The 28,000-nt window shown below is 41.3% G+C and overlaps 2 protein-coding genes across 2 annotated transcripts; both read left to right on the top strand.

Annotated features, from left to right (window-relative positions):
* The first annotated feature begins 287 nt into the window (after positions 1 to 287).
* On the top strand, positions 288 to 4,800 carry LOC133792001 (uncharacterized). Its single transcript, XM_062229909.1, has 2 exons — positions 288 to 415; positions 4,266 to 4,800. The coding sequence occupies exons 1-2, from the start codon at positions 288 to 290 to the stop codon at positions 4,798 to 4,800; spliced, it is 663 nt and encodes a 220-aa protein (XP_062085893.1).
* Positions 4,801 to 12,154: 7,354 nt separating this feature from the next.
* On the top strand, positions 12,155 to 16,031 carry LOC133788481 (probable serine/threonine-protein kinase PBL5). Its single transcript, XM_062225977.1, has 5 exons — positions 12,155 to 12,436; positions 13,421 to 13,683; positions 13,934 to 14,123; positions 14,281 to 14,672; positions 14,861 to 16,031. The coding sequence occupies exons 1-5, from the start codon at positions 12,349 to 12,351 to the stop codon at positions 15,161 to 15,163; spliced, it is 1,236 nt and encodes a 411-aa protein (XP_062081961.1). The 5' UTR covers positions 12,155 to 12,348; the 3' UTR covers positions 15,164 to 16,031.
* The last annotated feature ends 11,969 nt before the right edge of the window (positions 16,032 to 28,000 follow it).

Raw genomic sequence — 28,000 nt, 5'->3', positions numbered from 1 at the left:
ATTCTAATGAAAATTGTTCGTTTATAACCAAAATCTTTTAAACCTAACCTGTTGGTCTCGTTAGATTCACATTTTTATTTAAATGACTTGATTAGCAAGTCTCGCACTATTTCAAACACACAGTGTAACGGTCTTGGTTATCCAGAGCGTTACACCTAGTGTGAACAAAAAATACACGACCAATGTTGGTCCATCTCCTGCAGGTAGCAGTTACAAGCATCTTAGCGAGGTGGGCACTTTTGTTCCAATTACTGATCCGATGGCTATTGTTCAGCTTGATATACCACATGGAGGTCCCACAGGTGTGCTTGTACGATCCCTGTGTGAATGATGATCCAGTTGGTAATTTCTTTGAAGATAATGATGATGTTTTTGAGGATGACTCGCATTATGGTGCAGATGTTTCAAATGAGGAGTGATACATTTCCCAAGCCCAACAAGTAGAAGAAGAGTCAGGACTACCTCTTGCACAAGCATACCTCCAAACTCAAGGACGCCGAACACCTGCCAGAAGCAGTAATCGTCCTGCTAGGACAGAAGATAACACTAGGTAGAGAGAGACAATTGTATCAAGAGAGGATCACACCAGATGGAGTGCCCCAATGTTTACAAAAGAAGATATTGAGGCATCGGCTAAAACCCATTCCTCATCATCTGGTGCACTAATGGGAGAAATATATGTTGGGAAGACTTTTGAGGACAAGATTGATTTAAAAACCAAAGCTGCTCTATTTGCAATGAAGAATAACTTTGAGTATGTCGTGAAAAAGTCTGGTACTGACGTGTGGTATATCACATGCAAAGATCCTGACTGTTGTTGGAGACTGAGAGGGAAAAAACTACCAATGTCCCCATGTTTGAGGTCACGATGTACAAGAGCATACACACATGCTCATTAGAAGTGCGACAAAAAGGTCATCGTCAAGTTGCACCGTGGGTCATTGGGCACCTCATAAAGAACAAATATGCAATTAATGGGACCATCTACATGGAAAACAACATAAATGAGGATATGAAGAAAAATTTCGGTATTGATATAAGTTGTGAAAATGCATGGAGATGTAGAGAGAAGACACCTACGTATGTTAGGGGGACATATGAAGATTCGTATTATAAGTTTCCCTTCTACTTACACATGTTGCAGCAAAAGAATCCAGGTACAATTACTGATTTTGTCATTGGAGATGGTCATTTCCTATATTGCTTCTTTTCCCTTGGAATTTGTAGGAGGGGATTCAGATTTTGTCATCCTGTGATATGTGTGGATGACACGTTCTTGAAGAACAAGTATGGTGGCCATATGCTATGTATCGTTGCGTTGGATGCAAATAGTAATTTATATCCAATTGCGTTCGGATTGGTGGATAGTGAGAACCACAACTCGTGAAAATATTTCATGACGAAGTTGAAGGAAGCCATTGGGGACGTTGATGTCACGCCCTGGATAGCCAAGACCGTTACACTGTATGTTTATAAAGTGCCAGACTTGCTAATCAAGTCATTAAATTAAAATCGTGTCACTGAAACTATAAAGGAACTAGGGTTAGAAATGTTTTGGTCTCAAAAGCCACATTTTCATTAGGAAGCATCATCTCTATACACGGGATCTCGACAGTATTAAATTTTAAGACTGTTTACAAAAGACACAAGGTTTTTATACAATATCAGGCCATATTAAGGCAAAACGGACAATTAGGTAATCCCTGTCCTGATCCACTCCTCGACCATGGTGATCGAACAGCTGGCTATGTACATTCCACCCCGCGGCCCTCCATCTCAGGGTTGGTCCAGCTTGCCTTTGCCTTTACCTGCACCACGTAGCACCCGTGAGCCAAGGCCCAGCAAGAAAACACAACAACAGAGCATAAGCAATCAACAGACAAATCAATATCTCACATTGCATCATATAATCCCAACCATATAGTCATTCAGTATAATCAAGTATCTAGCATGCTAAACATATCAATTCATATCATATATCACTGCACAAATGATAACTAGGGCTAGCGCTCTCAGGCTGCTCCCTCCGTTATCCCACTGACTCCGGCCCGCTTAAACCGAGCTCAGTGAATGTTAAGCTGTCCTTGGCTACCAGTGGCCAAGCCGCGTCCTGTGCGCTAATATAATGTACGGCACTCTTAGGCCGCTTTTACATGTCCCATGGCGTAATACCATCATTGACATGATACAGGTATCGGGAGCACTTAGTCCCATCATAATCATATAATCAGGTGCAGTTCTCTTACCTTTCAATTCACTAGCTTTGATCCCTCGACTCCTTGAGCACGATCCCCCTTGAGCCTTAGTGTTCACCTAAACACAACCATAGGCCAAAGTCATCATCAATCCTTAAGTCCAAAACCTAGCCTCGGGGCTAATCCCGAGCCCCCGGGAAGTCCTAGTTCCACCAAACAAGGTGGTGGAATCAAACCCCAAACCCTTGGTCAAAAACCCTTGCAAATAACCCTAAAATCCCTTTCTGAAAACAGGGTAGCGCTACAGCGCTCATGGGAGGGCGCTACAGCGCTACAAACAGAAGCCAAAATCCCCTCAGCATCATGGCCTAGCGCTACAATGACCAAAGGCTAGAGCTGTAGCGCTAGTCACAGACAGACCAGCTTCAGTTTTCCCTTCTTGCGATTTCCTCGAACCAACCTCAACCAAAACTCTTCCAAATATTTCCCAACCTCAAAAACAACCTTATGACCATACTCCACTCATCCCAAGCACCCAAATACCTAGAACTCAAGCACATGCATCCCCAAACTCAAAATTCACCATAGCCACTCCTAAACACTAGAACTCAGTAGAAACCAGCTGAACAACAAAGTTAGAGTTAAGAGTTTATACCTTTGGTGGAATTTCGACCACAAGTTGCCTCAAGACTTCCTTGGCTTGCTCCTCCTCAGCCTTAGGCCTGAATTCCCTAAAGTTTCCATCCAATTCAACTTAAGCACCATAGCTTAAAAATCAGAAACAGAAACTGAAGAACTCTAAAGTCTTACCTCAAGTGCTGATGAATCCTTGCTAAACCTCTGCCAATTTCTCAATCCTAGGTTAGGATCCTTGATGCTTAGTTAATCCCAGCTCTCCTCTGAGCTTCACCCCAGAAATCCTCAAGAAACAGATGAAGGAAATGTAAACCGACTTAGAAAACTCCTCTGTTTTTCTCTCTTTCTTTTCCCTTCCTTTTCCTTCTTTTTCAGACTTCTACCCTTCTCTACACTTTCCACTAACATAAAGCCTTGGTATTACTTAACTTATGTAAGCCAAATGACTATTATGCCTTCCCTATTAAGTCTAAACCCTTTAATCCACTTAAGGGCATTTTAGTCATTTTACCCAATTCCCGCTAATTCCTCGAGTGTCTCTAATATTTCCCGCTTAATTCCCGATACCTAATTAATCACCAATGATATTCCTCAATGCCAAGATAGACCCCAGTATATTCACTAAATTCCCATTTATACCCCTAAGTTCACCCCGAGCCGGGTATAAATCCTCGACATGACTTTTTCGCTATTTTGCTCGCTAGGATCGTCTCGAGTCACAGATCACAGATATATCCACATAATAATGTGGTCTCGACAATTATCACATATATCAATACAGTTATGCCCATAATAGCCAAAATTACGATTATGCCCCTCTAACCTAGTCAGGGCCTACATGCATACTAATACACATAGTCATGCATCTCAAATATTCAAGTAGTCATATAACATGATTTAAATCATAATCATGCATCTTAATCATTAAAACCACACATAATTCCCATTATGCCCTTCAGACACACTAATCAAGGCCCTTAAGCCTTAATAGCGAATTTGGGTCGTTACAGTTGATGACCTAGCTTTCGTGTCAGATAGGCACGCTAGCATTATTCATGCTCTAGAGACTGTATTTCCTGATGCCTACCACGTCGCATGCTACCATCACATCAGTATGAATGTGAAAGCTAAGTTCAAGATTGATCACTGTCACAATGAGATGTGAGCAGCAGCCTATGCGTGGAAGAAGACCAAATGTCTAAAGCATTTTGAAAATATCCAACGAATGTATCCTCCCATAGCTACCTATTTGGAGGGAATTGGTTTTGATAAGTGGTCTTGTCCTTTCTTTCCTGGGAAACGGTACCATATAATGACAAGCAACTACGTTGAAAGCTTCAACAACAAGACCAAAGGTGCAAGAACCTTTCCAGTTACAATTTTTTTGGAATTCATTCGGTTCACACTATAGTCTTGGTTTTCTGAACGATGTAGTGTGATAGAGAAGACTACCACCAAATTATCCACCCTGGTGGAGGCAGATGTATCGAACAATGCAGACAGAGGAAGGTTCATGAATGTCTATACCCTTGGCCAATTCGAGTTTCATGTAACTGGTGCAGACAGTGATCTTGAGGTGAATTTGATGACGAAATCATGCTCATGTGGGGTATTCCAGCTCATAGGCATACCTTGTCCCCATGCAGCTGCAGCAGCTATAGCGTGTGGGGTGAACCTTTACTCTTTGTGTTCATCGTTTTACACCATTAAGTCATGGAGGAATTCGTATAAAGAAACCATTTACCCAACTGGGAACGAGGATGATTGGATACTTTTAGATGACATTAAGAATATGGTAGTAGGTGTACCCATAGGGAAACAACAAGTTGGTCGTCCAAAGAAGCCAAAGCTAGGAAGACCAAGGACAAACTGTTGGCCATCCAGTGGGGAAAAAGATGTGAAAATGCGTAAGTGCAGTAGATGTGGTGGTCATGGCCACAACAAGTCCTCATGCAAAGCTTGGTTCTGAGTATAATTTTTGTTGTATTTTATTTAAAGTGGATTGGTCAGGTTATTTTTTTTCTGTATTCTATTTAAACTGTATTTTGTGTTGGTCATCTGCTCGATGCCTGCTCGATGCATGCTCGATGGCAGCCAATGCATGCTCGATGGCCCCCAATGCATGTTGAATGATTGTCCATGTGTATTTCTTGATGCCTGATAATTCTGTTACTAGCTAAATTAATGAATAAAACACGATGCATGCTCGATGCATGCTTGACGGCTACTCGACACTTGGATTTTTAGTGCTAATTGTCATTAATGATTTGCATGCTCGATGGCCACCAATGCATGTTCGATGACTGTCCAAGTGTATTTCTTGATGCCTATTAGATAAATTAATGAATAAAACTCGATGGATGCTAGGCGGCTACTCGATGCATGCTCGAAACATAATTTGTTTTTAATAACATACATTTTAAGCAAAGAAATATAACAAGAAGAGAATGTTCAATGCCTAACATTCGGATACCATAAGTCAACTGTCCACTTGTTTCTGAACAACTCCATGTTGTCATCGTAGATCGTGTGAAGTGGTAGCCTACCCAATAAATGCTCGATGTGCTTGATGGCGTACACACCACAATCTCCACTGTGAACGAAACATAAACTGCATTAGTAACAAAATCAACATAAAATTAAAAAAAAAAACTTGAATAATAACAAGGTGCAAATCAACCCATCGAACCCTATCAAACCCAACTTAAGATAACAAGAACCAAGACATATGCCTTTACCCATCGAACCCCTATCGAACATACATCTAACCCCCTATCAAACCCACATCGAACTTTATCGAACCCAACTTATTATAACAAGAACCAGGACATATGCCTCTACCCATTGAACCTTCATCGAACCCCTATCACATCCTATCGAACATACATCTAACCCCCTATCGAACCCACATCGAACTCTATCGAACCCAACTTAAGATAACAAGAACCAAGACATATGCCCCTACCCATCGAACCTACATCAAACCCCTATCGAACCCTATCGAACATACATATAACCCCCCATCAAACCCTATCAAACCCAAATTAAGATAACTAAAACCAAGAATTTTGATTACTTGACTTTGGTTTGGGGTATTGAATCAACTGGCATGCGGTTCACCTTGAACCCTTTGCATCTTTTAGGTTCAGGTGGAATCGTCAACCGAGGGTCGTCCTTGAAAAGATGTGACTGTAATAACAACTGTTGAGTCTAGTTTTTGTCATGTTTAGGTGTTGTTTTAAGTAGTCTTTTATTTCGTTTTTCTTTCATTTAGTGCGGGTTTATGCTTTGTTTGTTTGTCTTTGTGAATATCAGGAAGAATTGAGCACTTGGAGGAAAATGTCAAAGAAAGGGAAGAAATAACCAAGTTTTTCAACATATTTTGAGAAAGAATGGATCTCAACATAATTTGGAAGTGTTGGTGAATTTTTGGGATGAAAACTTGAAAAATTGAGAAATCCCTTAAGAGCCACGGCATGAGCAAAGTAGAGCCGCGGCTAGGTGGTGAAACAGAACCACTGTTTTGAAGGAGATCCACGGGCCGCGGCATGGCTAGAGAAGGCCGCGTCATAGATGGGCATCAACCCAGAATTCGTCGACACGGACCGCAGCATGGTGTATGTAGAGTCGCGGCCCGCCTCTTTTAAAAATTGAATCCTAGGTTTTTATAAGGCGAAAAACAGAGAAGAAATTGACATACGGACTGGGGGAGAAGTTCTTGCTTGAAGGCTGAAGGCTTGGAGTATTTTTATCTACATGTTTTTCTTCTACTTTTTGATGTTATCTTTAATTTTCGTTGTGATTAGCATTATGATTATGAACTAATTTTCTGTTTAGGATGTTTAATTGAATCACTTGAATCCTTATTATGAACTAATGCAATTTCAATTCTATTCTTCTTCAATCTTCTTCAATTCCATATAACCTGCTCTTATAGACTGATTATTGATTGACCATCTATAGTCTTATATATATGTTTTTAAGTCAAAATCTGAGAAGTGAGATTTAAATCTGCTGTGGTTATATTAGACATAATTCTAATTTGGAACGAAAGTATCTGAATTAATTATGTAATTATTTATTAAGTTGTCAAGATTAATGCTACCTTTGTGGTTCAATTTACCATAGAAATATAGGAAATTGTCACCTAGGTTGAGTTTATAATTCATAGTATGATTATAGGCTGCTGTATCAACTTGTTAATTGAATTAGGCAAAAAGAAGAAGAACTCATATTTTGCATTAGGGAATAATAGGGAGGATAGTTGATGAGATTAAATATCCTAATTGTTTCTACAGTGGTTAAATCAAAAGTGTTACTATTAGTTGTTATTCCATTTAATTTTTAATTATTGTTTCTGAACTTTACAGTTTCTTTGCTGTGTTTACAAAAATCAAGAATTTTAATTTATCAAATAGAAAGAGAAATTAATTGATTGGTAATTGATAATTCAGTCCTTGAGGACGATACTTGGTTACTTTACCATTTTATTACAAATTGCGACTGTGTGCACTTGCATAGAAAAAATATCGCAACAACAACGTTGGGAACAAAGTAGACCATGACTTCATAAAGGTTTGCAGTTGTTTCTCACTTATCACTGTCACGTCTGAATCATAAACATTTAGAGTCCAAGTAGAAATGGATGCTTCAATTGCAAACCAATGCGCTTGAAAGTAGTTCTGGCACCAATATACAGTGTCTATCCCCTTCCACAACGCAATAAATTGATTTTCAATGCCCGTAATCATTGACATCACATCCGAATCCCACAAAAACCTTTTCTTATCCTCTTCCTTGGCATTTTGATATGCGTCATAACGAGCCGGTACCACTTGTGAGAACATAATATTCATCACAACGCCGTCTTGTCGATACGCCCCAGGATAGAACTGGCGACGCCTACGTAGCATATGCTCGGCCGCATCAACATGTTGCAAAAATAATAGGAAATAAATTGTTAAAACCATCCCAATCGAACCCATATCGAACCCCCCATCGAACCCAAATTAAAGCTACAAGAACCACAACATCTGCCTCTACCCATCGAACCCTATCAAACCCAAATTGAAGCTACTACAACCAAAACATCTGCTTCTACCTATTGAACCCCTATCGAAACCAAATTAAAGCTACTAGAACCAAAACATTTGCCTCTATCCATTGAACCCTATCGAACCCAAATTAAAGCTAATAGAACCATAACATCTGCCTCTACCCATCGAACCAACATCGAACCTTATCGAACCTCTATCAAACCCAATTTGAAGCTACTACAACCAAAACAGCTGCCTCTACCAATCAAACCCCTATCAAACCCAAATTGAAGCTACTAGAACCACACCATCTGCCTCTACCCATTGAACCTTATCGAGCCCAAATTAAAGCTACTTGAACCACAACATCTGCCTCTACCCATCGAAATAACATCGAACTCGAAAATAGACCCATTTCAACCCCTCCTAGTTACCCATCGAACCCACATGCAAACAAGATAAAAGATATTAAAAAATTACTTACCCCATCATCGATCCAAAACTGTGGTGTCTTCAACGTCAGAAACCAACTCGAACCATGCATCCCAGTTTGTACATCCCTCTTCGTCTTGTTCGGAATATCTCCAAGCAACCACTTGCTGACCATCTTGTACTGTCTAGCAAGTGGCTTCTTCAGAGGGTCGAGGACTAATGACACGTGATCGATCGCATCCACACGAGGTTTCTTCCTGGTTGGGTCAGTGTAGTCTTCAAATTTCTTAGGTTTGTGTCTTTTCCTCTTGGCCAATTCAAACTCTACCCCAGCAACATCCCCAGGATCTATAATAGCAACATCTGGGGTTTCAGGATCTGCTGTGAGTACCATCGACGGAGGAGTGCTTGTGTCATGTACAGCAAAATCATCTGGGAGGTCAAGTGAGTCGGAATCAGAATCATTCTCCGTCGTGTCTCTCTGAAGATCTTGTACAAATGTCATGATCTTATTGACAACATCCATGATGTCCGCCTGGTTCTGTAGGATGATATCCTGATGATTCTCGACTAGTTCCAACCTCTCCAACACCTCCCGTAAAATAGGTTGATCAAGACTGGGGTATACCGATGGGGCTGGGGCTGAGGGTGTGGGGTCTATGGGGAATGGGGTATCCTCATCATTAGGGCCAGCATCAACAAAAATATTGGATGCCTTCGCAACCTCAGTAGCTGTCTTCGCCACCTTCTCAAAATCAGTGGGAGTTTCATCCTCTTCTTCTTGGCCCAAGCCAGGATACAAAGGAGAATCACCCTCAGTCAGAGCGCTATAATAATCTATCTTTGAAGGTTGGGGCTTCAACATGGACAACACAAGCAACTGCATCAAACACAAAGCATTAAGTTAGTTTGAAACCACCAAAGAATAATGTATTTTGACATAATATAGAAGAACTTACACCCGTCGTCTTGAACATCGGTGCAAGGTTGGCCTTCGAAATAGGACGCTCTTTATTGCTCGACCAATTGAGCATCCTTGGAAAGAGGTTTCCATGGTTAATAACATACCCACATGCAAACTGTTGGATGACCTCATATGCCCAGTACTACAATCCAGGGACATAACCATACAAACTGTATTTCGCTTCTTTCTGTTTCCCCTTAACTTCCTTCTTCTTCTTCTCATAGTTCATCTTCTAATGATGCATGTCTTTTTGACATGCATCTAGAAGCTTGTTATAAGACACCTTCCCCCATGGGTAAGTAGAGAAGTACTCAGTGTCCTCCACTATCTTCAGCGAATCTCTCCAGACATTTAACTTGCCCTCTCGTGCAAGTAAAACCCCCTCAACAAAGAAACATAGGCCTAACTTGTAGGCATCTTTAACTACAGTGCAGTTTTTTGAAGCAGCCTCCAAATGCATTATCTTCACTTTTTCTTCATCACTAAAGTACTCATTGATTAAGCGATCACTAGTCAAGTGTTTCTTCAAATCAGTCTCAGATGGCTCGACACTGAAGTTCAACCCCGTAACCAAGACAAACTCGCCTCTACCAAATCTACAGGGTCTAGATCCCAAATGGAAATGCAACTCACCCTCTTTGTTGCATTGGATCTTGTGCAACATTAATTGATTCATGAGAGATGCAGAGAAGCATAACTTCTCAGTTATGAAAAATTGTTTGAAAGGGAATTTCTTCACCCTTTCGATCAACTCGAGCTCCTCAAACTTGTCCTTGATTTTTTTAAAGTAACCATTACCCCTATATGTGACTCGACAGGGAAAGTGATCAGTCAAGGGAAAAAGAAACTTCGGCATCTGCAAAAAAAAAAAAAAAAAAAACAGTTAGATAAAGTTACATGAAAAATCCATCAATAAACATGCATGCAACCATCGAACCCCTATCAAGTACCCATCGAACACCTATCAAATTGGACATTTCCATAAAAAAAACTCCTCCATCGAACATCTCTCGAGCATGCATTGAATCACCATCGAACCTGCTACTGGAACCCCTAAGGCCCACCCTATTGAACAACCCTAGAGCATGCATCGAACCCAACAAAATACCCAATCTATCGAGTATGCATCGAACCCCCATCGAGCATGCATCTAATCCCTCAATCTTAAACCTGGAATCCCTAATGGGCCTACCTTGTCGAATCCAATCGAGCATGCATCGAACCACAATCGAGCATGCATCAAACCCACAGAAGCATAAACCTGAAACCCCAAATGACCTAACCTATCGAACCTAATCGAGCATGCATCGAACCCCTTCTAAGATCCATCGAGTATGCATCGAACCCCCTAAATGCCTACCCATCGAACCATCGAGCAACAATAAAAAAACCAAGCAAAAACTCACTTTGAAATCAACATACCCATTCTAAAATACTCAAACAAACTAGATCAATATGCTCAATAAGATGCCTAAAGTATGCAATAAACGAAGAATGTCACAACATTCAAACAAAAAATTAAAAAAATCAAGGGAAATTGACCTTAACCTTTGGCTTTGTTAATTTCATGGGTCGAGGACCGTTTATCAGAGGCGAAGGAGAAGGCGTAACAAGACCAAGTGTTTGGGTTTGGGTGCTTCAGGGTTTGAGAAGAGACGAGGGTTTGGGCAGTCGTCGTGCGGGGTCTCGGAGAATCGACGAGGGAGGTCTCGGTGCTTCAGGGTCTCAGTGAATAGACAGGGAGGTTGTCGTGCAGGTCTCGCTAGATCGACTGGCTGGCAATTGGGGTGGGTGGATGCTGTGAGCGACTGTGAACCGAGAGAGGGAAAAAAGAAGAGAAAAGTGAGAGGTTCAAAATAAGAGATGTAATTTGGGTATAGTATCCATAAATGACATCATTTTCAAATGATAAAAATGCCTAACATTATTTTTAATTACAACTCTGGGTTAAACATAAAAACTCAAATTTCCCATTTTGAAACCAACTAACACAACCGGCGCGTTCACTTACAACACGGCGAGCAATAAATATGAAATAACCAAGGTGGTAATCCTCAGTGCTAGACCTCACCTAGATATGATACATTTTTTTGAGCAATGAGATACAGACCCCAAATTATTTTGTATTTATATTACTATTTTTAAGTTGCAGGAGTTAATGTTGAGCGGAGTCGCTGTACGCGTGGATCACCGCTTTAGCAGGTCAGCTACACAAACACTGAAAAAGCCTTAAATATGGTAACGCGTTTCGGCTACTGGGTCCCACAAAGACTGACGTCAGTATTTGTGGGATCCACCTTAAATATATTTTTTCAAACGTTGACCTTTTATAAATCCGACGGTGGTGGTTAGGACTGTTTGGTTATGTGTGTGTCACAGGCGGGTAATACAAGACAAAAACATATATGTATTTATTTATTATATAAAAAAAAGAAGAAATCTTTTCTTTTTTTGTAGGAAAAAAAAAGAAGAAATCTTTGGTTACGTAAAGGAAAAAAAAAGGACAAAGATCTGTTGCGAACCAGCTCGCATCCAAGAATCGCCGTACGACAATAAGAGAAGAACACGTCAGCAGAAGTTGTGGTTGATTAGACACGTAAACAACAATTTATTTCACAAAACAAAAATTATAATTTATAAACACAAACATGTGATGTGCGCAAACGACGTGGCGTCTTACGAGATGCGTTCTTTAGGTTCAACCGAATCAACTCCGCTACTCCGAAGCCGTGTAATTCACTAAATGACAAAATAGTTCTTCGATAGACCACGTGGCACGTTTTTAATGGGAGAGGCGAGTTGTTTCCTGTGTCGATTTGTAGAAGAAAACAGACCGTGAAAATATATATATAAAAAAAGAGTATTTAAGAGAAGAAAATATTAAAAAAACTGTAGTGCTGTAGAAGAACTCTCTCTCTCTCCTCTCCTCTCTCCTCTCCTCTTTTGCTCTGTGTATCGAGTTTCCAAGTCTCGCATTACCTCTGTTCTTCATGTATGGTTTTTGGGGTTGGTGTTTTGGCTTTGTTTTGACTGTACAGCTCAGAAATTAAGCGAGGAAGGAGGAGAACGTGGAAACAACGCCGTCATGGGCTGCTTCCCTTGCGCTGGAAAGTCCAGTTCAAGATCAGAAAACACCACTAACGACAATAAAAAAAAGTCAGATGATCCTCAAGGTATTTTTCCCAATTTTTATTTTGCTAAATTTCTTGAATAGTTAGTTAACCCTGTTTTCTTTTTTCTTCTATTATGGTGGTTCTTATTTATTTATTTTACAATATTTTCTCTTTTGAAAAAAAAATTTGCAGCGCTGTTTCTGTGCATTCTGTTTTCCCTTTTGATTTATGGGTTTGTGGGAATTCAGTCAAAATAGAATTTTTGATGTATTCAAATAATTTATGTAATCCTTTTTCTTCGTCGGTGGTACTCCGTGACACACCCAAGTTTTGTTGTTGTTTCCTTGCATATTGAAACCCTTAATTTGGACTTTCTTTTACTGAGTAGTCCCGTTCTTCAAATTTGGACCTTTCTGGATTTTTTTTTTTGAAAATTTGTTTTTACTGCGTCTGGGTTTTACCCCTGTTGGCTTCGTTGCCGGATTTAGGAATTATTTGTGTTTTTTTTTTCGAGTGAAAATTATTTGTTGTTATTACAACTAAACCTTATTGGGTTTACTTTAGAAACCGTGTTCACATTGCATTCTTGCGGAAAAAGCTAGATTTTCTGATTTGGCTCATAAGGGCTTTGAAATAATTTTATCTTCAAAATTTCGTCTTCCATGTCGATATTTTTTATTATTAGTTTAGGCTTTCGTGCTAAAGTTTTTTCTCTCGTTTAATCTAGAATGAAGTACTAATTTACTGTCATTATTATTTTGTTAATATGTCTTAGTTACTAATACTTTTTTGTTTGTTTGCATGGTTGGCAAGGTTCAGTCCATAATCCAAGTTCCTTCTTGGTATTCATATTTTTTTTTCATATCATTATTATGTACTTTTTAAATTTTAAAGAGTATGGCTTTGCCAAATGTCTATTCTTTTATAGTTTCTTCTTACCATGTGCCTTTTTCTTATAATGTCTTTTCCTTAGGCCTAGTCTCTCGTTCTCTCTCACTCTTGTTACTTGCCTCATGCATTTCGTTAATGTCTCTATGTGATCAGGTACCCAGAAAGTCAATTCAAACGCGAAAAGAAATTTGGATGTAAAGGAGGTTGTCTTGAAGGTTGATCAATTATCATTGGACGTAAAGAATTTAAACTTAAAGGAAGAGGTTTCTAAGGATGGAGAAACCAATGGCAGAAGGGCGCAGACGTTATCCTTCGAAGAACTTGCGGCTGCAACAGGAAATTTCAGGTCGGATTGCTTTTTGGGTGAGGGAGGTTTTGGCAAAGTTTACAAGGGTCACTTGGAGAAAATTAATCAGGTTGGTCACTTGGTTTTAGGTGCTTCGTAGAATTGAACCATGTTACTAATTTTAGAAAAGTTTTGTAATCCCCATTTAACTAGCCGTGGTATAAACTTGGAAGAATCTTGTGAATTGAATGATAAGTAACTCAACTTCACATATTCCTGGATGATAGAATTAGTTGTGTATATTGCTTTTGCTTTTACATACAAAAATTATTTCATGTGCAGTATCAATGTGCTGAGATATGTTATTGCTTTTGGTGTAGGTTGTGGCCATCAAGCAACTTGACCGCAATGGACTTCAAGGGATTAGGGAATTTGTTGTTGAAGTATTGACACTAAGTCTTGCCGAACACCCTAATCTTGTTAAATTGATTGGGTTTTGTGCTGAGGGGGATCAAAGACTGTTGGTTTACGAATACATGCCTTTAGGATCTTTGGAAAACCATTTACACGGTATATAATTCCATCAATGAATCAACCCAAGATCTTGTTTTCTATTAGTCTCCTTCGTAGCACTGGAATGTCAAATGTTTATCTTTTTCTGCCACACATGCTTATGTGATGATTTTTATTACCGTTGTCGCTCCTAATTTAAGACTCATTTTTGCAGATCTTCGCCCTGGTAAGAGTGTACTTGATTGGAATACAAGAATGAAGATAGCAGCTGGTGCAGCAAGAGGATTAGAATATTTGCATGACAAGATGAAACCCCCTGTCATATATCGTGACCTCAAGTGCTCAAACATTTTGCTCGGGGAGGGGTTTCATGCAAAGCTATCTGACTTTGGTTTGGCAAAAGTAGGTCCGAGTGGTGACAAGACCCATGTTTCAACGAGGGTTATGGGAACATATGGATACTGTGCACCAGATTATGCCATGACAGGTCAACTTACATTTAAATCCGACATATATAGCTTTGGGGTTGTGCTATTGGAGCTCATCACTGGCAGGAAAGCTATTGATCAAACAAAAGCTCCTAAGGAGCAAAACCTTGTTGCATGGGTAAGATAATATCATAATTTTCACTCTCGTTCTGATCTTCTTTGCAGGTTAAATTAGTTCCTTTTGAAACTAGCATGTCTCGTGCTCGCCATATCTTTTGCTGAACACATATCTAAACCATTTTAATTGTTTTTCTCCTATCCTACTCGTGCCTACAAATACTAATGCTTTATTGAATCTGTTTGCAGGCACGACCATTGTTCAGGGACCGGAAGAAATTCTCGCAAATGGTTGATCCATTGCTGCAAGGTCAATATCCTGTTAGAGGATTGTACCAAGCTCTCGCTATTGCTGCAATGTGTGTTCAAGAGCAGCCTAACATGCGGCCTGTTATATCTGATGTGGTTACAGCTCTTAATTACCTTGCTTCTCAGAAGTATGACCCCAAAATGCCTTCAGGTCATAGCTCCAGAAGGGGTTCATCTTCCCCTGAAGAGAACAGCGATGATAATAATAGTCGAACTGCTTGTAAAAGACCAGAAATTGACTGAGGCGGACGACTCTGACAAATTATTTAGAATAAAGCAGCGAATACCTTTTTGCAGTTGGAATATGAAGTGCCTAGTTATCAATTTTTGAATTACTGAAGATAACAGGTGCTTTTGCCTACTCTCAATCTTCACATATAGGAAATTTCTTGTATCTTTTTTCTCTCTTATTACCCTTTCAGTGTACATGTGAGCTGGAGCTCTTGTATGTAAGATGCCTCTTTCTAGGAAGAACCTTTTTTTTTTTTTCATTTTGTTAATTGGTCTAAATTATGATAATAAATTACATCATTCCATTTATCCAAGTTGTTATCTTTGCCACCTTAATCATCTCATTCGTCCATACATTTAAAAAGATCTGTTTAAATTCTATGGTTTCGTACTTAAAAGCAGAGTCCTAGAATGCACCGAAAAGGGGGAGAAAAAGGAAAGCTTTTATTTTATGACAAAGACTTGCTTGGAGTATCTGATGCCAGCTCAAAATGGGAGTATGGTCCATCAAATTAAATCCAACTTTACCTGTGTTTGTCTTCTTACCAAAAACCCAAGCTTGGTTTTCATTAAAGTTAGGTGTGGGGCCTCCAAAAGTTATGGACTCTTGGTTTTGGTGGCTCGTTTAGGAAATGGCTCCACGTGTCAGAAAGAGGGATGGATAAAGAAGATGCAACCGGAATCTGCTTTTGATGACAGGTGAGTCTCACCCGACCTGACCCATGATTCTCAAGTCATAAGTACCATGGTTTTCGTCCTCATCTAATAGAGAATAGCACCATCAAAAAATATGGTACCAAGTCCTAAGAATCCTTTATGTCAGTTATTGTCCGATTATAGAATGCGTTTGTTGGAGAAAAGTAAATCTTATCTAAATCTAGTTCGGAATATCTCATTTTTTATCTCTCTTGAAAGAATCCTATACAAAATGAATATGAGTTTGGTAGAATGGATCATTATGCAAACATTGCTTTATTATTTTTGGGATATTATTTTGAACGTGGCACAACAGAATAATTAAGCGGATTCCTCCATTTATAAATAGACAATGTCTTTTTTATGACGCGAATCTATGGTAACAAGGAAACCTAAATCCTACTTTTAAATATATATACATTAAACGACATCATTGGGTCTAAGTCCCCAAGGTGACCCTTGTACACGCTGCACCTTAATAGGGAGGTTCGTGGTTAGATTATTTGAGAAAGCGAAATGTCTTCTTTTTCTTATTCATTGAGCAATGAAACATAAGAATATAAATAGTTAGGTATAGCCATACATTTCCCTAAAAGTCTCCCTTTATCAAGGAGAACCATTCTCACTAAGAAAATTTTGATATTTGACCATTTATTGAGGAATACAAAATCAGGTAATCACCCGGAGAACCATTCTCACTAAGAAAATTTTGATATTTGGCCATTTATTGAGGAATACAAAATCAGGTGATTACCCTTAAAGTAATCGACTCTTAAGTTAGTGCATAAATATTAATTATACCCAACCTACTCACAAAGAATTCAAAACTGTCTAATAATCGTTTGGTGAAGATATTTGCAACATATTGAGTAGATGGAAGAAATTGAAAACACTAAAAACTCTACTTTCGAGCTTCTCTTTTATGAATTGTCTGTCAAACACAACATACTCTGTTTGGTCATGTTGGACATGATTATTTTCTATGACTATTATCACAACAATTTTATAGAAAGCTCTACATATATGCCAAGTTCTTTTAGAACTTGTTTTAACCATATTATGTTACATATCTAATTAGCGTTTTAAATGGACTATTGCGTTTATGATTGGTAAGATGAAAAGAAGAGCTGTTATTGTATTGGTGTGAGGGCATTTTTTCCTTAGATTTATAACTTTCCATTTATAAGCATTATTAGTAACTTGCACAATAAATGATTGTTAAAATGTGATAAGTCACATGACTAATCATGGGAAAAGAAGCATTTGTTTGCATGCATGGGGAGCATTAAAACGAACATTTCATTAAATGGCAAAGGGAGAAAGAAATCCTGCAAGAGGCGAAGCAGAGGCAGAGGCCTTTGCACAGAGAGAACCAGTTCAAATTGGCTTGGGAGGAGTCCGTTATATTTGGCGGGAAACGGAACTTGGGGTGCAGACATATACCAATGACAATGAGTCTTTTCTAACATGTTCCTCCATTCTTTTGCTATAAATAATTGATTCCACTCATAGAAAATGAGACTTTTTCTTGTCTTTACTATATTGTTACTCTGTCAAAATATAGAGCAAGAACTGACTTAAGCATCAGAGAGTTTTCTTAAATGTACCTTTCAGTGGTTTTGTCAAAGATCGAGCATGGAAGAAGCCTCTTCCATAAGTTGATTAAGTCAATAAGGAAGCAAAGACAAAGGATGGTAAAGGCTTAGAAAGATAACCACACCCAGAGTTTCCATTTTAGGAAACTCCATGTGCTTGAGAAAATCGACCCAAATAGTTGGTGCCGTCTGTGGGAAAGCAACATAACTTCTTATTGATTTTGTTGTTTTCTTGAACCTTTTTTCTTACAGGAAAGGCCGAAGACACAAGAAGAAAGAAGTTAAAAGCCATGTCACCAAGAAAAGGAGCGGAAAAGTAAACGATCGATCCATCGACACGAAACGATTTCTCGCATGAAATCCACAAGCTGATGGAATATATGAAGACAATCCAAATGCGTGCAGATGAAACATACAAGGAAATGGCAGCTCAGCACGAGCGCACCATGGCGGACCTCGCCAAAAAGAAAGACCAAATGGCAGAAGAAATGACTCTTGGGCAGGAAAAGATGGCTGAGGAGATGGCTAGCTTAAGGAAGGAGGCTGACTCCAACTTTAGAAGAAAAAGAACAGGAGAGAAGACGTGGGTACCCTTTAAACAAATCAAAATGTAGAAGAACAGGGAGAAAGCAACAATGAAGGAGCAGAAAAAGACGGTGAAAATGATGTCGAAGAGCCTCACAACAAAGACAAAGAAAACAATGATGGGTTGGGAAACAAGAAGACGAAAGCTACTGCACCTCAAAAGCCAACGAGGCAGGAACCCAACCCGGAGGTACTCGTCGATTGGAAATAACATATGATGAAATAAGTCCTCGAAAAGATGGCGGGTAGCCAACCCCCAAGCACATTAGAATGGGCCTCAATGACCATCACAGGCATCTAAAAATCTCCGTTCGCGGATTTGATCGCCAACGAACCAAAGCCCAAAGACTTCGTTCTCCTTAAGTTGTCTAAACCATAATAGAGTCGACCCAGTCGGAGTAGTAGATAATACTTTGCAACGAATCGCCTTGTTTTCAGTTTGTTTGATGGAAACTCATATCCAATTGATAATTTTGCTCCAATTCCAGCAAAAGATGGCCATGGAAACTGAAAACGGGGTGATTCATTGCAAAGTATTATCTACTACTTCGACTGGGTTGACTCTATTATGGTTTAGACAACTTAAGTCGCAATCCATTAACTTGTTCCAAGAGTTGGGATCAGTTTGTGCTTCAATATGGAGGTAACACAAGGACGCAAAAGATGATGGATGATCTGTACGCGATCAAGCAGGATTAGCGAACATCCTAAAGATTACCTGAAGAGATATATGAAATGGTTCATCAGATAAACAATGTGGATAAAAGGAAGACAACTAGGATGTTTCGTGAGAGCTTGTAGAAAGGGTCGTTTCTGTGTGAGAAACCCTATTTGCAACCTCCCAGAGACTTAACCGAAATCCAAATTAGAGCCGAATGAGTTTTCAGAAAGAAGAAGTAAAGCTAGCGCACTGATATCCATTCCAAGGGTGGAAATACAACAAATGAATGATGTAGGTATGAAGAGGAGAGGAGATTTCTTGCAAAGGTCTAATTACCAGCAGTCCCAAGCGCGCGAGAAGAGGTAAATGTTCAATTATCCACTGATAGAATGCAATACTACCAACAGACAGATCTATCTGGAGAACAAAGCAAAGCCCATTTGGTACGAACCAAACAAAATCAGCACACCAATGGAAATGAGAGACATAACTAAGTACTGTATATTCCATACAGACATAGGTCATGTGACCAATGCATGCCACGCCCTACAGAACTAGATCCAACACATGATGCACCAATGAGGACTGACGCAATATGTCAAAAAGCAAGTCAAAGCTCAAGTATCATCCGACACTACAACAACAGAATCACCCCCATCCAACGTGGCGGTTGATAACTCTACAAAATAGAGTTATTTTACTATTTTTTATGTGCTAATTGTTACTTAATTCTTGGATTTTTAATTGATTTATGAAGTTTTAAAGTAATTTTGAATTTATTGGGTTTATTTTAATTTTATATATTTTTGTGTGTTTTTATAGTTATTTTGTTGTAAAATATTGTAGTTAATTATTTGAATTATTGTTGTTTAATTTGAGGTAAAAAAATGTTGTATTATTGAACTTAAATGTTAAATATAAATTAAGTTATAATTAATATTTTCAAAGAATTAACTTGATTTATTTTATAGTTGAAAATATTTTATTATGATTTATTTTGTAGGGAATTTATTGTATTTTTGTGCTTGAAAAATAAGGAAAAGAAAGAAAAAAACGGCAAATTTGAAAGAAAATAGCAGAAAAAAAAGGCTCACCAGCCGTTGGGCCCACCTTCCTCTCCAAGCCCACGGCCCAGCCGCCAGCTCCCTTCCTCTAGCACCTCCTTCACGCTTGGGCCTGCCTCCCCAGTCCACACCAGCAAGTCCCACGAAGTAGCAGCCACTTGCTCCCTGCCCAGCAACCACGGGCCCGTCTACGAACCAATCCATGGGCCCGATCCCTTCAGCCAGGCCCAACACCTCTCCAGCAGCCTTCAGCAGGCCTACGCCTAGCTGCTCCCCCAGCCAACCGAAGCCTACTGCCACCAACCACCCTTCCTTGAGCCCACAAATTATCACTTTGTTCCCCTATCTAAAATTGCCATTTTTTATCCAAACTTTTCCACAAATTTTACCCCAAAATCATCATTACACCCTACAATTTATCCCCTATTTTCCATATTATTATTAATTTAATTAATTTAACAAATTTAATTAATTTAAATTGATTAATTTAATACTCTTATTTTGGCTATAAATAGGGAATTTTCAAGACCATTTGAGAGTGCTTATTTTAGGGGAGGTTTTATACTTCAATTTCTACACTTTCAAGACCCTCCATTCTCTTCATCTTTTTCTTTTTTTTGGTCATTTTTCTATGAGTTTTTAGAGGAAAAATTTGGGGGTTCCTCCTCCAAATTTTCCTATTTATGTTTGTAATTTTTTGGTTTGTAATTTCTATTCTAGTTATGAGTTTCTAATCTTTTTAAGATTATTAAGGTGATGATGAAACAATATGTAACTAGATAATATTTATGTTGTGTGTTGATTTCCCATTTTGTGCAATAAAGTTTATGAATTTTCTTCTTCAAATAGTTTCTTTCATCTTAAATATCTTGTATTTTAGATTGTTAGAACGTATTTACACTTTGTTCTTCATTAGTGCAAAATCATAATATTCGTTGATTAAGGTGTACCATTAAATTGTGCACATAAAATGTTTAGAACAAAAATATTATGTTTTGCCTTATAAATAATATTCATTGATTTATTTGTTATTTTATTAGATTGATTTACATTAAATATTTTGAAATTATAATTTTAAAAATGAAGATAAATCCTACAATTCCATGATAATTTGTGCTTAAATAGAATATCTAATTTGAATAAGTGATAGTTGATTAATTTCCACTATTAATGAAACTTGGAAATCAATATACTTGTAGATATTATTGAACTTATATTTTGTGGATTCTATTATCTTAATAATCTTTCTCTTACAACTTGTTTACAATTCCTATCTTATTTATTTTTCTTGCTTTAATATCTTTATTATTATCTTTCCTTTTTATTTTCTTGATACAAAAATCTCATCAATCTTTGGAGCTAGGTTAGTGTTGACGCGGTTCTTCGCCAACAGGTAATTAAGAAAAGAAGAGAGAGATTAGTGCTTAGGTTGAACCGAAACAGATATATGATCTTAGGAAATGAAATGGTGACTCAAGACACGTTTTTTAAGTGGTTCAAAGGTTAAAATCCTTCTACTCCACCAGTCAATATTATTGCTATATACTGGATATTTGATTACAGGGTATTTCTTACAAGAGAGAATCCAACCCTTATTTACTCACAGGGTCTCCATATTTATAGGAGAAGGCACCTAGGAGTTGGTAAGAAAGTCATCCCATGACCTTCTTACCTATCGTATCAACTCTGTGACATTCATGATTAATTCCTAAACCTGACACATAAGTGTGGTCAAATCAATAGGTAAGGAGATAATGGGCCGCACGGCCCAACCCAGTCGTGGGTGTCTGAATACGCACGTTCCTGCTGCGTGTCCGAGAAGTCAGGGGCATATCAGACACGTGATGTCTAATATATGCACGTTTACCTTGCGTGTGTTGACTTTACAAAGGGTCATAGTCTCCAACTCTAGTTCATACCATGAGCTGGATATTTAACTCGACCTTCGGCCTTCAGAGTCTGGACTCAGTTCTCAGGCGATCTTGGTGAACCCTGGGGTTACCTCAAGCTGAGGAGGTACGATCTTATGATGTCAGGTCCAGTTTTGGGGATGTCCACAAGATAACCATGACTAGGCCGCAGCTCAGCTCGCTAATCAGCCCGTGGGAAAATCAGGGCGTACATCTGCCCCCCAAGCCCCTGCTCGTGGCCAACGACGTCGCATAAGGCCACAGTAGGGACTTTTAGGCTCCCCCATGAACCCTCCACATTCCACACTTTACGCAGGCGCCTGATACGTGGAACATCGTGGTTGGTGACGGTACGTCTTCCAAGAACTGCATTTAATGGCCTAGCCTATGCCCAACCGTCGTTTCGTATTTCGCGTGGAGGGCCTTGGATCCCACATCAGGGCCATCCAACGACCCCTCTTTACGTGACCCTTTACGTATATAAGAAGGGGTGGCCACCCTACGCACGGGCCACCCTTTCATTTGAAATTTCTCAGAATTCCTCTCCTTCTTCTCTCTTCATTTCAGAAGAAAAACCTTCTTCTTGCCGACCGCCATTTTCAGCGTTCAAGAAGCTCAAGGGTGGGGACTCCTTCAAAGCTTTGGAAACAAATACTTCGACGAAGCTCCCACCTAGGCGACACCTTCATCCACCTCCCAACCAAACACTCTGTAAGTCCCCTGACCATGCGTGTTTTGAAAATATTTTTCACCGTAGCTTAGGTAAATATTTACTGTAGCCACATGCAAGGTTTTACTGGCTTTTGTGGGTATGAAGGGTGAGAGCCTTTTAGGTTAGGGTATTTTTGCTGTAGGAAATCGTTTAGGAGTACGGTTTACAGGATGCATTTTCTGGGGAAAATTTATGGGTAGGAGTTTTGGAATTTTGGGTGCAAAACCGGGTAGCTTAGGGGACACGCTTCACAGGCGGTTTTGCCCTCTTTGCCTACTGAAACTTTCCCCCCAAGGAAAATTCTATCCTGACCCTCCTGACACACGAATTCCGAGTAATCGGGGATCTGTTGGGAGCACAGGCGCGTGTTCATAGAACCGTGTGGTCTCACTCTCCACGAGTTGGGCTTACCTCAGCTCGTGCAAAGAACATTTGATTTTTCCTCACGCTTGGGCCGCCCTTTCTGAAATATTTTCTTTTGATCGCTAGGTGACCAGATGGCACCGAAGATGAACGCTCCAAAGAAGACCGTCGGCAGCTCGGCCTCCCAGCAAGACAAAGGAAAGGCGGTGATGCCGGACTCCCCGATCCCCAACTTTGGGCCGGCAGTGGAGCAGGAGCCCGAGGTGGCTCCTGATGCATTTTTCGAGGCGGAGAGGATCGTCTCCAAGATTACCGACCAGACGAAGATCAACAAGCTATTCCTCTCCCACAACATCGGGCTGGGGAGAGCGTCAGTGATTGCCCGACCTCCCGCAGAAGGCGAGCGGAGCTGTGCGCAGCTCGATGAGGAATTCGCGGCCTGGAGCGGCGAGCATTTCAAGGCGGGGGCATTCCTCCCGGTGGACTAGTATTTTGCTGACTTCCTAAATTATGTGAAGTTGGCCCCATTTCAACTCCCCCCCAACTCTTATCGGTTGTTGGCGGGGTTGAGATATTTATTTTTGAAGCACGAGTGGGAGGTCCCCACTCCAGCGGACATTTTGTACTTCTTCTGCCTCAAGGCCAGCCCGGATCAGCGAGGACGAGGCGACGAGTTTTACTACCTAACCCGATTTCCCAATACGGTTGCGGTCATCGAGCTGCCCAGCCACCCCAACGACTTCAAGGATCAATTCTTCATGTCGACGGGGTTCAGAAACTGCGAGCTCCACTACTTCAATCGTCCTCGTAAGTGTTTTTCATCCTTAGCTCGTAAGTTAAGTATCGTTTAGCTCCTCCTGTATTCCTTTCTGACTTAGATTAATTCTGCAGCCATCTTCGCGAGGACAGAGAAATCTGTGACCCTCGGGGCCCAATACGAGACACTGGCAGGCTTGCCCCCCAGTGAGAAGGATTATCGCGTGCTCGTAACAGACGAGACGATGGTAGCCTGCAAGCTGATTTTCCCAAATTAGACTTTGAACCTAAGGAGGCCCCGGGGGCTTCCCCCAGCTCGCGACACCAGACCCATCATCGTGGAGGAGGTCGCGGGAGATGAAGATGAGGAGGACGAGGATGACGAAGTTCCGCTCGTGAGGAACAGGAAGCGGTCTTTGGAGGTCGCCCAGAGGACGGGCGAGGAGAGGATCCAGTCTGGAGAAGCCGCGGGTCCTTCTGGCCAAGGTAACCCTTACTTGTTTAGGAGTTTAGATAGGGCCACAGCAGACCCCCGGCTAGCTAGGTTCAACCCTAGGCAGCTCGTCCATTGTCACCGAAGTGATCCGGACCTGAACACAACCCTGCTCCACTGTGTCGATCGACTTGTGCTGGACTACCAAGATAGCCGGCCTAGGGGTACCATAGTAGTAGATAACACCCTAGCCTTTAGGTCGATCCTATTTGAGGAGTATGGGACCAACCTTCGGTCATGGCAATCACTCCGGAGGGGAGCCATAGCTCCGGAACTTAGGCAATACGTAGAAGAATCTAGCCCGGAACCGGAGTCAGATCCAGAACTTTCACCAGCTCGGGAGATAATCGACTTAGATTCTCCCGCGGGAGCTCCGGAGCCGATGGTTGTAACCATAGGTTCTTCTAGCCCGGGGGGTAGGATCCCTTGTAGTATACATATATTTTAATTTCTCTTTTTCCCCCTTTGTTTTTGTTTCACTGTGATTGCTAACTTGTACTAATCATGTCTTTGCTTTGATAGAAGAGATGTCTCAACCCGAGGAGAGCTTGCAAGGTGCGTTCGCTGGGGGGAACCCCGCAGCTGGGGTCGCTGGACCAAGAATGAAAAGGCTCCGGACGTCCAAGCACGTCGCCAGGACCCCCACCAAGTCTCCTGCAAAGGAGAAGGAGCAAGCCCCAGCTGCCCAGGTCGTGGGAGCGGTCCCTTCCGCTGCGGGGGGAAGCAACATGCCCCCACCCCCTCCGCGAGCTCCGGCCGCCGCCAGGGACGTAGGAACGGAGCTCGAGGCTTCGGCGATTATGCCCTTCGAGGTACGCATCCCAGTCAATCCCCATGACCTGGAGAAGATCTTAGAGGCCTTCCGGGGAATGGTGCATGAGTCGGCGAACTACGCCGTCAGCCACATATACAAGTTCACCGAGAAGGAGCTTCGGGCCATCGAGACAATGAGCCCGGTGGGCGTGATGGAGACTTCAATGGGCATGACCCTAACGGTAAGCTGACTTACACTTTTAAGGCTTTTTATTATTACACTTTGCCCTATTTTTTCTTTCTTCCCTTTTTTCTAAGGCAATTATCCCTCATTTCTCGCAGGGCGTCGTTGCTCTTTACCGGAGCATCGCCAAGACCAAAACTCAGCTCGAGGATATGAGGAGCGAGCACCAGACCTCTCAGCAGGCGGCCAAGGATGCCTTGGCGGCCTCGCAGGCCGAGTTGGAAAAAACCCGCTCGAAGGTCCAAGAGCTCGAGACCGCCCTCGCCGCCTCGCGGACAGATCCAGATGCCGCGAAGGCTGAGGCCAAGGCCTCCCTGGAGGCTGAGCAGACAACATCAGAAAAAGCCTTGGAAGACCTGTTCTACCATTGCTGGGCCTACAACCCGGACGCTGACTTCTCCTTCCTGTCAGCGAGCCTTTGGGAGCGCTTGCTGGTGAAGTTCCAAGCTCGCCTTGATAAAGAAGCGCCCTCCGAGGCCGGGGACGGCTCTGGCGCAGCTGAGCAAGGCGAGACGGCGACCTCCAAGGGGCCACATGGCGGAGCTTAGGGCTTTCTTCTCTTGTGCCCTTTCCTTCACTATTTTTTAATATTTTTTGTGTAACCTTTGCATGAGGTGTTTCCACCTCGAGACAATTTGACTCAATTTTGCTTTTAATTGATCCTCTTTCTTGCCCTTACGCATTTTGGTTACAATCTTTGAAAAACTTAGTTCGCGTTAATCTTTATCCATATCTCGAGCTCTTTAGGAAGAACACCGATCAATAGATTTAAATCAACTTCTACGTTTTATGACCTGGTTATATCCAGGAACTCAATTTGAAAACTTAGTTCGCGTTAACTTTTATCCATATCTCGAGCTCTTTAGGAAGAACAACGATCAATAGATTTAAATTAACTTCTAAGTTTTATGACCCGGTTATATCCAGGAACTTAATTTGAAAACTTAGTTCGCGTTAACTTTTATCCATATCTCGAGCTCTTTAGGAAGAACAACGATCAATAGATTTAAATCAACTTCTAAGTTTTATGACCCAGTTATATCCAGGAACTTAATTTGAAAACTTAGTTCGCGTTAACTTTTATCCATATCTCGAGCTCTTTAGGAAGAACAACGATCAATAGATTTAAATCAACTTCTAAGTTTTATGATCCGGTTATATCCAGGAACTTAATTTGAAAACTTAGTTCGCGTTAACTTTTATCCATATCTCGAGCTCTTTAGGAAGTATAATGATCAATAGCTTTAAATCAACTTCTAAGTTTTATGACCCGGTTATATCCAGGATAGGACTTAGTTAGCGTTAATCCTTATCAATATCTTGCGTTTTTTAAGAAAAACAACGGTCAATCGATATGAATCAACTTCTAAGTCATTAAGGAGACCTGGTTATATCCAGGTACCATATGCCCCCCAAGTAACTGGGAAAGGTTCTTTCGTGGTTACTTTAGATTACACTTGAAAACATGTACAAATATAACAAAAGGCCTTTTAGGCCTAGAAGTGAATCATTGACAGTATTTCTTTAAATGGATGGCGTTCCAAGTCCGTGGGACTGCCCCTCCATCAAGCCGAGCTAACTTATAAGTTCCCTCCTTAATGACCTCGATGATTTGATATGGTCCTTCCCAGTTTGGTCCCAAGAATCCATCTTTGGGGTCCTTACCGGCTAAGAATACTCTCCTTAGGACCAGGTCGCCAACGCTGAAAGCGCGCTTTTTGACTTTGGAGTTGAAATAGCGAGTGACCTTCTGTTGATAATGGGCGAGCTGGAGTTGCGAATCTTCCCGCCTTTCATTAACTAAGTCGGGGGAATTTCATAGTAGCTCGTGGTTATGGTCCTGGTCGTAAGATTGGACCCTATGCGAAAGCACCTTAACCTCCACGGGGAGGACTGCCTCACTCCCAAAGGTTAGGGAAAAAGGAGTATGACCCGTAGGAGTCCGATGCGAGGTCCGGTATGCCCATAGGACCTGGGGGAGCTGTTCCGGCCAGACCCCCTTCGCTTCATCTAATCTCTTCTTGAGGCTCGCCTTTAGAGTCTTGTTGACAGCTTCGACCTAGCCATTCGCCTGAGGATAGGCCACGGAGGAGAAACTTTTCACAATTCCGTACCTTTCACAAAACTCGGTGAACAGGTCGCTGTCGAACTGAGTGCCATTATCGAAAACGATCTTCTTGGGCAGGCCGAATCGGCAAACAATGCTTTTCACCATGAAGTCAAGCACTTTTTTGGACGTTATCGTCGCCAGCGGTTCTGCTTCAGCCCACTTCGTAAAGTAGTCGATGGCCACCACAGCGTAACGGACCCCGCCCTTTCCAGTAGGGAGGGCGCCCACCAAATCGATTCCCCAAACAGCGAACGGCCATGGGGACGAGATCATCTTCTATGCTTGGTTTCTCCAAGAATTCTATTGGCACTAACCCCAAGGTCTCTGTTTCCCCAGAGGTGGCGAGCTTGGCAAGAGCATCTGCGTTAGCGTTCTGCTCTTGAGGTATCCGTTCGATCGAACCTCGCTCAAACGCGGACAGCTCAACTTTTACCTTTGCCAGATAGGCGGCCATCTTTGGTCCCCGTGCTTGATGTTCGCCTAGAACCTGATTTACCACGAGCTGGGAGTCACTGAAGCACTGGACGGAGCTCGCCTTCAACTCCTGGGCTATCCTCAGCCCGGCCAGCAAAGCTTCGTATTCAGCCTCGTTGTTGGAGGCCTTGAATCCGAATCTCAGTGCCGAGTGGAATCTATGTCCCTCGGGGGATATCAAAATGATTCCAGCTCCAGAGCCGTTCTCGTTGGAGGAACTATCCACAAAGATCCTCCACGACGCCTGGGACGAGGTGACCTGGGGTGAGTCTTCTGCGGGATCCTCCTGGAATCCCGTGCACTCTGCCATAAAATCGGCCAGGGCCTGACTTTTTATAGCAGTTCGCGGAGTGTACAAAATCTCGAACTGACTGAGTTCGATTGCCACTTTAACAAACGTCCCGATGCTTCAGGTTTTTGCAAAACCTGCCTT

The sequence above is a fragment of the Humulus lupulus genome, chromosome 7 (genome assembly GCF_963169125.1).
Source record: "Humulus lupulus chromosome 7, drHumLupu1.1, whole genome shotgun sequence".
Lineage (NCBI taxonomy): Eukaryota > Viridiplantae > Streptophyta > Magnoliopsida > Rosales > Cannabaceae > Humulus > Humulus lupulus.
This window is presented reverse-complemented; position numbering and strand designations above follow the sequence as displayed.

Excerpts from the sequence above, each read along its gene's own strand:
- LOC133792001 (XM_062229909.1), top strand. The coding sequence starts at position 288 with ATGGAGGTCCCACAGGTGTGCTTGTACGATCCCTGTGTGAATGATGAT. Across the intron at positions 416-4,265 it reads GCAGATGTTTCAAATGAGGA|TGTGATAGAGAAGACTACCA; the intron begins GTGATACATTTC and ends TGAACGATGTAG.
- LOC133788481 (XM_062225977.1), top strand. The coding sequence starts at position 12,349 with ATGGGCTGCTTCCCTTGCGCTGGAAAGTCCAGTTCAAGATCAGAAAAC. Across the intron at positions 12,437-13,420 it reads AAAGTCAGATGATCCTCAAG|GTACCCAGAAAGTCAATTCA; the intron begins GTATTTTTCCCA and ends CTATGTGATCAG. Across the intron at positions 14,124-14,280 it reads TTTGGAAAACCATTTACACG|ATCTTCGCCCTGGTAAGAGT; the intron begins GTATATAATTCC and ends TCATTTTTGCAG.